The 12,064-nt window shown below is 40.8% G+C and overlaps 1 protein-coding gene across 4 annotated transcripts in view; it reads right to left on the bottom strand.

The window, feature by feature from the left end:
• Pxb (putative Hedgehog signaling attenuator pxb) overlaps positions 1-12,064 on the bottom strand; it is a 442,218-nt gene that overhangs the window by 31,784 nt on the left and 398,370 nt on the right. For all 4 annotated transcript variants that reach the window (XM_077419091.1, XM_077419087.1, XM_077419089.1 and 1 more), the window contains exon 3: positions 6,198-6,310. In XM_077419091.1, the coding sequence (XP_077275217.1) occupies positions 6,198-6,310 (113 nt within the window). The remainder of the gene's footprint in view (positions 1-6,197; positions 6,311-12,064) is intronic.

Below are 12,064 nucleotides of genomic sequence, written 5' to 3'. Positions count from 1 at the left end.
GGAGCTTTCAGGGTGTAAGAGAGTCTTTTGTTTCTTGTTTGTTAACGTATTCGAGACATTGATGCTTGCTGTTAAATGACGAATTAGAGAGAGGGTTGAAGAAGATCATGCCGAGAAGCTTATATAAGGGTGAATTAAGCCTTGAAAACCGAGTTTTATGAAAAACCTATAATGCCTGCTAAAATAAAATTAGTGGCGTAATATTCTATTACCAAAACAAAATAATAAAATCTGCTCTTTACCTAAAATGTTTGTTTTATATATATATATTTGTTGTAATATTTTTATCTCAATCACTCTGAAATATAGTTATATGTTGTAAGATAAATATGTAAATTTACATGAACAACAAGTGTAAAAATCACACGATTCATATGTCTGTGTTACGATTTTTACAATTGTTTGTGTAATTTTACATATTTGTTTACAATATATCTCGCAATATATAATAGTGCTGGGAAATACCCGTATTTAAATCTCGTGAAAGCCCGACAATCACGTGTTACGACACGTTGATAGAACACGTTTCGCCACATAATCATGTGTAACTAATCCCATTCGGAATATTGAGAGATGAGCGAATCAAGGATCGTCAGTAGGTAGCGCAGACCAAGAGAAACGGAGGCGGCTATTGAGTGCAAGTACCAGCAGGCCTGGATGGGGAGTTAATAAGTGAAACGGGACGTGATTAACCGTCTGGCCATCCGACAGGATCTTCGTAATGAAAAGAGAAGGAGAAAGAGAGAGAAAGAGAAATGTCCAAACACGAGGGAGGGTGCACGTCGTAATGACCTCAAAGGTGGTTAGAAACGGAGGCGAAGGCTTCCCCGAAGTTTCACGGAGAAGGTTCGCGAACACTCGGCCAGACGCATTGTACTTTGGGCGAGCACTCCTTTGACACCGGGCATTAATGTCGTTTCGATGGTCCTCTTCGAGATCGTTACTTCGAGATACCTCGGCATGTACCGATCGATCTTGTGCTATTCCTCCATCTTGGCTACGCTATATGAGCCCCGTAATGACTGCATTGAACAAACTTGTATTTTCCAATAGAACGACGGGAAATAATTACGCTCGTCGGAATATAAAGTTTTATTAGTACTTCGAAGGTAGAACGATCAATTTGCCTGAACGTAAAGTGCAGAACGTGCAATAAAGCGGCACGCATGAAGCATAGTATATTTCCATCCGATTTTGAATTTATCGGAGTGATATTGGTCTTCGCGGTATAAGAAAATAATTACGCAATATGTTGCTTTGACAGGATAATATACGATGTGTCAAGAATCATTTTTCATTTGAAGTTTATGATACATGAGTGACAACATTTAAATTAATCCTTCTTTGTTAGAAAATATTATTATTAATTAAAATGTTGATAAATTATTCTTTAACGCGTGCATCGCAAAAGTTTTTCTTACAACTGTTTGAATAAACATGTTCCATTAGTGAATTAGAGATTTTATTGATTTGTATTGCGTTACGATCTTTGCACACACATCTAAAAGATCTGTATTGTAAGATCTGAAAGCGGAGTTTGCATTTTCAAAATGTCACACTGGCATCCCAACAGAGTTTAATCTGCAGGATAGTCCGAACGTGACTGTCACTCGTCAAATTCGAATCCCGAACTTGATTTTCTCGCCTATTCGTGCATCCGCATCTGCTCATCGTCACTGAATATTCAGGAGTCGTTCGTCCGATAGATGGTTTAACTCAGTGATGAAGGAATAAAAATGTGGAAAGAAGGGGAGAGTGGAAGAGGGAAAACGAATATTATGCTTGGAAACGCGAGGAAATTAGCTCTCGCCCAAGTTTTAATATCCGTTTTATTTTATTTCGCGTGGCCGGTCGGATCAGCGGCAGCGAATCCCGCGTCTCGCGCCAGGATCGCTTCTCGTGCACCGTTCGACAAAAGATCGCGAGGGTGGATAGGATGAAGCCGGAGGAGCGCGATCGAGCAGCCAATTTCCTAAGCAAGGATTATGCTCCATACGCGGGAAATTAAATTTTCGTACTCCTCGCGAATTCATTTATCGCATGGACCAAACACGTGGCTCGAATCAAACGCTCGACTTTAAGCGTCCTCGATATCATCACCATCGGTACATGTATTCAATAGTAAATTCTTCATCGAATTAAAATCGATTTCTCCGTAGAGCGATGTCTTATAATTGCAATCTGTTTTTTCATCAAATCCTAACGTACGTCCCAAAATTCGATTCATACCAGAACTCCACGAATATGGTGTACGCTTATTATTATGTTATAGTATAAAAAGAGATTAAGACACAAAAAGATCGATAATGACGAAAGTCATTTTGAACGCGAAAAGTTAATAAACGTGACGTGTTCACGATGGATGGTGATTCATTGGCGTCGTCATATAGATCATAAGGGCGATTTAGAGGCTCAATAGCCGAGCGTTTGTTGAATGGAACATAAAAAGGGGGATAAAAAGGGGTTAATTGTTTGTCTTTCTGCCGTAAGAATATAATATCCGCTTTTTCGAAATGATCCACAAAGATAAATATCAAAATATCACAAATTCCAAATACTATTATTATTAAGATTCGTACCACGATCATAATAAAATGTTCGACGTTTTTGTAATACCACATTCTTTCTTAATCTGTATCTCGACTCGCTTTCAAATTAAGCATCTCGCCCGTACATAGAACTTGATGTATGTGCAAATTTCACGCAATTGATTTCTTGTAACGATACTTGTAACAAATTAATCCTATGTTAGACATAAAGTTTATTGATATGCAAAGCTGCGATTGCATTAGATTGTTCTAAACGGGAGACCAATTTTTGTTCTCTGCAAAGTATGAAGAGAGAAATAAGACGTGAAGAGCGAGAGAGAGCGAGAGAGCTTTGACACAAGGCTTTGAACGAAATCACGCTGATCTGATTATATAGAGAGATTCGAGCCTCCTTCAGCGCGTGTAGTTAGCATAATTTCGTTTATGAAACTCGGGCGCTACGGCGCATCTGTCGCTCTCTCGTGTTTTTTTCTTTTCTTTTTTTTAATTTCGCGGCCCTTCGTTATTCTAAACGAGTGCACGTCGCGCAAGCGGGAATATGCTTTCACATTTGCGACACGGGATTTATTTGCTATTGCATATACGCACGTGGAAGATTGCCTACTTTTTAATTAATTGCAATCCGTACCTATGCGTTACGCAACATATCTCTTCTAGCGCTTTCCATGTTTTTCTATGTTTTGTTTCTTTTATATGGGTTTATATTTAACATGGCAATATAATATTATTTTGTAAGCGCGGTTTCTTACGGTTCTCGGGATGCGTGAAATATGCAAATTACACTGAAACTTCGTGCATAAATAAATAAAAGTTATAAGTACATCAAGTTCTGAAAATTAATAATAAAACGTGCACCACGATCGGTTATCTGCTTCGCAGAGTTTGTTTCGTTATTTCTTTCTCTATCTTTCCGGAGAGCTGGCTTCAACCACTCTCGAAGCTTTTCGTTGCGGTCTATCGGACCACGGAATAACCCCGAAAAGAGCCAGCAGTGCATAATAATTGCGAGAAATGGCGGAACAATACGTAGAGAGCAGCATCATTTGCCGAGGAAAAGAGAGGAAGAGAGAAACAAGAGGGGACTCTGAAATAATTCTCTTCGATGGAATCTATCGGGGATTCCGGAAGATGCCCCACTCGATGCTTGCGCCGATGGAACGTATTGTGTCCGGTTAGGAGAGCAGAATTTAGGGGGTCGCAAAGGGGGAGAGTCTTGAACACAGGATTGCGCCAATAATTCGCGAAATGCAGTTTAATACGCAGGTAGCGAATTCGTGGCTGTCAGGTGCGCAACGTACATACACACGCGTGCACTCTCTCTCAATATATATCGGGAATGTTCACCCCCATCGGTTCTCCAACACAGCCCTTCGGCTTGGTTGCGTACCCAGAGTGTGCGGTCGGCATACCCGACGTAACATGGTAGCATAACTGGCGCGCAACGTTACATTAGCCTGCGTGTATGCCGATTAATCGACCCGCGTGCCGTTGTGCGTACGCTCGCGCGTATTGCGTATGTGCGTGTATATATTTGCTCGTGCGCCGCATGACATCGTTGTAGAAACTGCCGTAGGTTGGGTTAAGAGTGACGTGTGCTGTAACAGTAAGATTTCGAGGAAATATCAAGCATGTTTTTAGGAAAAATTTATTTGTCGATATTATTGGCGCTTATAATGTCGCAATATTTAATCGGCAATTAAGTGCCCAAGTATATCTGTTAATTTCGCATCAGTTATATCGACCAAAATTAAGAGATCTTTTGGAGCAAAGTATCTTCTAAAGGAAGCTCGGAGTGCATACGAGCTTTCATGATCGAAATTACGTTGTAATTTATTTTATCTTGCTTTATTTTGACGTAGAATCATTTCCGATGTGTCTGAATACTTTAACACGAATGTTTAAGCCGGCTAAGACTATTAGTGCACGCGAGTGCATCACGCCGTCAGTACGTCACCCTGGCAGTGCGATAGTGCGTGTTCGTGTACGCGAGTAATGTGGAAACGTGAATATATGTATAGAGACGCGCAGGAATCTCTTAGCGTGCGTATGTGTGTTGTCCGCGCAAACGCATGTACTGCGGTATTCGGGTACTCAGTGCTATGCAGATGCAGGTAAACGGCGACGCATCGCGTCGCGTGTCTACATGTGGTGCGTGTTAGTTGGCGAACCGACGTCGCCGCATATTCGCTTGTGCGAATATCACGAACCTGACGACGGTGCGTAGGCAGGAAGGAAACGGAGAGAGAGAGAGGGAGAGGAGTCGTAGGCTCCGGAGGGACCACAAGGCGCCAGGGCTCGTGGCATTTATGGGGATACATGCGCGAGGACAATGACGATGACGTAATTATGGACGGTTAGGGTAATAACACTGTCTGCGAGAGTACAATGGAATGCGACTGCGATAACGGCCGCAATTCGTGCGATACGCATATCTCTCAAACAGCGTTTCTCCATTTCCCCTCCGCTATGTGATTCTAATTACGTAGGCTTATCTGACGTTAGTTTCCGCGCTTATGCCAAAATAGAGCGTCGTGCTTAGACTGTTGTGTCATTAACATCTGTGGATTCGATGGTACAATTCGGTCTTTAACCGACTTTTACCTAACAGTATATTTTGATAGATCATGGCATACTTTCTTTGTAAACTTTTTGAATTTTTGCAATATCTTCAAAATTGAAGAAAATATAGTACACGAAAATGTGCGTGACGTCATAATGTTGTTGCGAAATCTTTTGAAGTTGCCGTCATCAAAGAAACTTTAGAAAGCTATAACTTTCTCAAATTTGGGTTTTTTTTTTAAATTCAAAAAGTACTAAAAATCGGCTTAGATTCTCTACATTAATTATGGATACCGCTTAATACAAAAATTTTACTTAAGAACCCAATTTAAATTTGTATGAAGTTGGAAACCTTACGATCAAAGGCACAAAGATTTAAAACTGCAAAGCTTTTTCTAATAATAAGTCCCAAGGATCTTCGAAAACTTTTGGAAGTATAAAAATCGAAATACCTTTAGATCGGAACAATTCAGAGACGTTTGGGAGAAACAAGACGATGAATAAAAAGTGTAAAAATCTGAAAATCCTGCATAATCAGAAAAATCAAAGAATCAAAGATCATTTTGAAGATTTGAAGGTACAAAGATCTAAAAAATGCAAATGTAAGCATTCTTAGGATCTTAAACTTTAATAATTCAAAGTTATAAATATCTGAAAGCACTCAAACGAATTAGCGATTATCATTTACTGCTGTAAGTCCATTTTTAATTATCTTTGGTGATCGATCTTATTTACGTAGCCACGTAAATGAGAAACACTGTAACGCTCTCTCTCGCACCACCCACCTCCTGTGGGATTCCCTTTATTATTCTCCTCTTAGGCCGCGTCCGCGAGTATATCACTGCCGGAACGACGACGGCGGGACAGCTGGCGTATTCAACGTTCGCCAAAACCGGTGGCAAGACCGACATGCTGCATCGCGTCGCGACGCAGACGTCCCGGCGCGAACGAAATCGGCGTTTCATTGTGAGAAATGAACATCGACGGCACAACCTCGCAGAAATGTTTACCGTATCGCGTCGTACTTGTCGCCATATCGCGTGACCGGTAAGAGCAAACGATAAGAGAGAAAGAGAAAGATTTACTTACTTCCAGAAAACGACAGACACGATCGCAGCCATCAGCAGGAGGACCACCGCGCAGGTGATGATTAGGGCAGTGCTTTGCAACGACGGGTTCGTGTGATAGGAAGCGTCGATCATCTGGAAAAAGAGAGTTATCGTTAGATTATGAACGTTTATTTCGTGAAAGCAACAAAATATTATTATATGAGCATATTTGTGTAGAAAACAGACGATCCTGCTTATTATTATGCAAGTATATCTTGCAATATGTATGGCGTGGATATTCATTGATTTCCGTTATCAAAATATAGCATAATATTGAAATACGCGTGATATTATAAATCGATACTCGTATATCAACTTCATTCAACAGAATCATAGAACAGTCATGAGAATAGTTCTATGCTGAATTCTCTTAAAATTCAACTCGACATTATTTTACGCCGGTAATTCGCTACATTAATTTGCGAACTGATCGTCTATTGCGCGTTTATCGAACGGATTTCGGACTTCAAGGCGATCGAGAACCGGTTCGTGTCGGCGGTGATTGATAATGAGATCGCAGATATAAATTTCCTCATTTTCTCACAAAAAGAAAGTTGCAAAAACAACGTTGCGCGGTATGGTATTATGCGACGCTACCGTGTTATTACGCGGGCGCGATAACACCGGAAGAGGCAAATTAATCGCCGTGGAAACAACTTTATTCGTTCATTCCGACAGATTTAATCGAGACAGCGCGCAGCTTTGTGCCCGCCGTCGTCGTAAAGACGTGCTTTTACCCTGGAACATAAAGGGAAACCCGCACGTTACACAGCCATCGTTTATGCATAGACGAGTTGCTACTCACACACCTCCGCTTTTATTCCTACGTTTTTCTTGTATACCTATATACATATAGTATTATTTATCACTGCCCTTTTATTTGTGGCATTTAATATTTAAAGCTGACCGCTCAGCCATCATAATTAAGCCAAGCATTAAACCACATACATGTCATATTTATAACAAAAATGAATTAATGCTTCTACCAAGAAATATTTTTGTAACTACGGTCTATAGAGGTTACAAAAATAGTCTCACAAAATGTGGCTACAAAATCAGTTTCCTTAAAACAATTTCTCAAGATAATTTATAATTAATGTGAATTATTTTACAGTATGCATAACGAATAAACTTGATAGTTCAATAGAAACTTAATCTTTAAATGCGCAATTTTCCATAGCGCATTCTGAGTATTTTTTAAATAAATAATAACTGCTTAAGGAACCCTAAAAAAATATTTAAAAAATTCTTTACTAATTTTTTTGAATCCTTTTACAAAAGGAAAAGAAAGGGGGACAGAAGACTCTTTACAGATAGGCCTTACAGTGTAAAGTTGCGCGTTTTCAGTTCATACTTCATAAGAGAAAGTACACGGAACATCGAAAAGTCGCTTTGCATACGTCATATGCAAACCTGCGCACTTAAGGATTAAAGTGGTTTAATTAAGTCCTCATAAAAAAATTCAAGAATTAATTTCCCGGAGTTTTATAAAGGATTAATGATTTAAAAATTCATTTCTCTCGATATTTCATAAGAAGACTTCCGGATGTAATACCGTTCCCTTCGCGGATAATCTTGTTCGAGGTAGTAGTTACGACGAAGAAGAGGGGAGATTGCGAAAGGCCGCGCCGAAAAAAGGATCAATCGTGAATCTTTCATATCGATAACCACGTGAAATACCACCGCGACCCTCATTTACGTTTCCGCGCGGGGAAGTCTGTAAGGTAAGGGAGGCGCAAGAGGTGGAGAATTTCGCGGCCGAAATTCCTCATCGTTTCTCGAACTGGGTGTATATTCGATTTCGATATCGGCGACGGCGGCGTAACGGAATGCCGGAAATTCGTATCGGAATCTCCAGCCCCTCCGCCATTGTGACTGGATTCTTCATAAGAAGCACGTAGGTGTGCCGGAAAGTGCCCGAGCACACGTGCTGGATATGAAGGCAAGCAAAGGAAAGGGAGCGCGTCGAGGGAAGTCTGCTTTCCTCGGCGCGTTACGTGGACCGCTTGCGAAAAAGGGAAAGTGATTTTCACGGAAAAAAGATGGGATTCTCTATAGGCTGAAAGGTAGTTCCGATCAGCCAGATCGGATCCGCCGCCGTTTCCATTCTCGGCCCCTCGACGTATCGACTGAGAAGCATTGTAAGAGCGAAATTCTCATTTACCTGGCGACACTCTGAAAGTTTGGTTCTTGGTTGGTCGGAGGTTTGATTAAACATGTATTGATAAGTCTCTCGCTAAAGAGGGACGTGGCACAATGCACGGTGCGGAATGTGATATCACGTTACACGCGTTATTTGGAGCATCATTCAAGGAAGGCGATATTTATCAAAGGTCACGTGGACCGGGACTTCCCTTATCTCGAGGAAGGGTCTCGTTCTTGAAAACATTTTCTTTGCTCGACTGGAAGTTCCGCGAGCTCCCATAAAATTCATTCGTAACATTAGAGTTCGCCAAGATGAACATATTCAATGCGAGGTTGAATGACGAATGAACGAGCTTGAGTAATGATCGTGATGAAAGAGCGCTTAATTATTTCCCTTGGCTGAGAATGGAAGTCGTAGCTAAGTTTGACCCTTCCACTAAGTTGGTGCAAATAATTCACAATACAAAAAGCCGCATCATCAGTTAATTGAAAATTGACAGAAAGAATTTTTGTTCCTTCAGGATATTTAATGATTACATAAAACTCCCAAGATTTACCCTTACGAACATTGATGCCTTTGATACACCTTCTCTAAATAATAAAAAAAAACCGCGGATTATCTCCGGCAACTCACGCAATATTAAATAACTGAAGCGCCCTAATGGTCGGCCGAGTGGCCGGCGCAGCGTTTAATCGTCGCTAACCGATATATTTACCGTACGTAAAGGTTTAATATACCGCGTACACGAGCGTATCTCGCCTCGTGAAAGGTACGATGAGGAATACACGAGCGATGAGATACATTGTGCGGCGTGCTATTTGGCTGTGGGCCAAGCAAAGCAGCATTTATCAGCTTCTGTAAGCACGTATATAATATACGTGCCACCTACACGGTAGTGATTGTGGAAATGCGAACGTGTTAGTACCCCTTTGCCTTCACCATGCTTTCTTCTCTCTGTCTCTTTCTTTTTTTTTTGCGAATTTAGATTTTAATTAAAATTTGAAACGGTTGAAATTTATCCGCTTATGCAACGTATTTTACGATCGCATGAAAAATTTTATCGCTTTATTATGTTGCTCGTTGCTGAGCGTAATACATATACCGCTTGCCTGTCTTTATATACGTCGCCTGATCTTACATCACCTTAATAATCTCGATAAAGAAAATTGTTGGGACTATTTTAGTTTTACAGTACTATTATTCATTATAACTATTCTTCTTCTATTAATAAATTCTACTAATACATTATTAATTACTGATTTTATTTAATTATTTTTCTATGTGGCTTCTTATCTGTACGAAAAGATTGTGTATTTCCTTTCGTTCCACATACTCCTCGTAATGTAATGCATCTACCTGTCTATCGATCTGCCTATCTGTCTGTCTATTCATCTCTCCCTTTTTTCGCTCGCTCTTTCTCCCTCTTTCTTTCTCCCTCTTTCTCTTTCCCCTTTAACATCATCTGAAAGTAACTCGTTTTCTTCATCCTCCGCGCGGTGGCTCATCGCTCATCATTACTAGGATATTAATGGCGCTGGCTAATGGATTCAGTTGAGAGACCAGCGTCAGTAAGAGAATCCCCCTTCCTCTAAGTGCAATGATCGCCTCTCTTCATCTTTCCGTTCGCCATTTTCCTGGCGCGGTAGAATTTGGAAAATAAATACCGATAGCATGCCGTGATGTATTATGTCATTCTCACCAGAAAGACGATAAACTCGGGAAAAACCGAGGAAGAGAAACAAAATTCGAGCTCGAATTCTTGAAAATTGAGAGCGGAGGGATTCCTACGTGAGAGGTAACGGAAAAGAGTGGAAAAAAGAACAGTGGAAAAGTCACCGAATATCACTCTACCGTTGCGAAGAGAAAGCGAATAGTACGATGCACCGTGTCAGTGACGCACAATGTGGTTGTATTTGCAGCTGCATGCGGTTCGCCACGATGCGATGCTCCCTGCCGCCCGCGGTAAAATGTACACGGGGATGAATAATAATCTGGATACGTTTTTGGTAAAACACGCGATCACAATCGCGCTCACGAGATTAAACGAAGCAATTATCAAATAATTCATCACGTTATAAATTAATTTGTGCACTTGTGCGGAATGTGTGCACTTTTCATTGCACATGTCATTGTGAATATTAAATTAATCTTGCGATTTCTTAGGGTTAAAATAAATTTTTGGCGACGTAAATTGATCTACTATTCTACTCGTTGCCTAAAATAGATTTTACATATAGTGATATGAAACGCTCGGTTTTAAAAGCTTATATTTTCGAGGATTTACCGTCTTATTTTTCTGCGGTCATGCTGGGGACGCAGTTTCGTGAAGAGGAAAGAGCGACACAGCCGAAGTCGGATATGGGCAGCACATACGAGCTTCCGGATTTACGCGGTGGAACATGGGGCGAATCGAAGCTCGGGTAACCCGATGCCAGATCCAATTAATGGGTTCCTTGTGGAAAGCCGCGGGCGCGTAGCGCAATGAACGTAACAACGATCGTAATCGAACGGAACTGCGTCGTAAGGGAGGGTGAAAGTTCCCTGATTGCGGAAGCGGATAGCTGTGACGGGTAAGAGATGCGTGACGCGTTTTCGAAGCCTATATATATATATATATATATATATATATATATATATATATATATAGTATTCAATTAGCTTTTTTTCTTGTAAATAATTTTGGAACGAATCTGGTCGTTAAGTATTTACATACGGGATACCGTATAAATTAACGTTAACCAACTTGATACAATATGAGATAATATGAGAAATGTATATAATATACGTGCTTATAATAATATAAGTTTGGCAGCATATTCTCTTCAAGAGAAATTTAACAGCGGTGATATTCTGCAATCGCGACAAGTGATAACAGAGATGTTTGACGCTAAGGAGTAAGAACTTTCACCTTTCCTGTTATCCGCAACTCGCGAAAGCAATTTCGACCATTTGAGAAATGTACGCGGTGTCGCGTGTATATTTTTGTCGGTGCGCCATCGGATAAAGTTGAGAGATAGCGTTCTCCGATCGGGCAACGATATATCAATTAAACGGAGTCTGTTCAATGCGCACACGCACACAAGCGCGCAGCGGCGGCGGATCGATCGATCCTCGTTCGAGGATTCCCTTCGCTGTCGTGCATGAGACCGGGGAAGCGATAACATCGCGGGATTGTTTATGGATCGGTGAGCGGCTACTGTTCTTCGGCGCCGTCGGTCGCCTATCGCGCTCCGGCCAGCTAGGCGATGTGTGCATTATTGGATAGACGTCATCTGCTCCCGTTGAAATTGCTCCCGTCTCGGAGAATAGAAAAAAAGAAAAGAGAAAAAAAGAACGTTTTCGACGGTTCGTTCGTCGCGCGCGAGTATCGGTTCGCCGATGCGTAATTCGCTCAAATATAATAGTAAGCTCAAATGTATACGCGAATGCGAAAATGTTTCTGCAGCGTGAAACGTGATGTACGCCCAATTAATCTTGATTTCCTCACATCATCCTTATTTATTCTCGCTGGAACAGAGACCCATCGATCCGTCGCGTCGGTTGAAACATCCGAAATAAATATCCAATTAAAAAAAAATTTAGTTAAAATACAACTTTGAGCTATATAACATTACGATTATTTTGTACATTATTCTATTAAAAACGATATTAATGACAAGAGATTGCGAACGCTTGTTAGAAACTCGAGATAATCTTGTATA

This window comes from Temnothorax americanus, unplaced genomic scaffold, assembly GCF_048541705.1.
Source record: "Temnothorax americanus isolate GAGA-0224 unplaced genomic scaffold, ASM4854170v1 Scaffold51, whole genome shotgun sequence".
Classification (NCBI taxonomy): Eukaryota; Metazoa; Arthropoda; class Insecta; order Hymenoptera; family Formicidae; genus Temnothorax; species Temnothorax americanus.
Note: the sequence above shows the minus strand (reverse complement) of the source record. Positions and strands in the feature narration are given on the sequence as shown.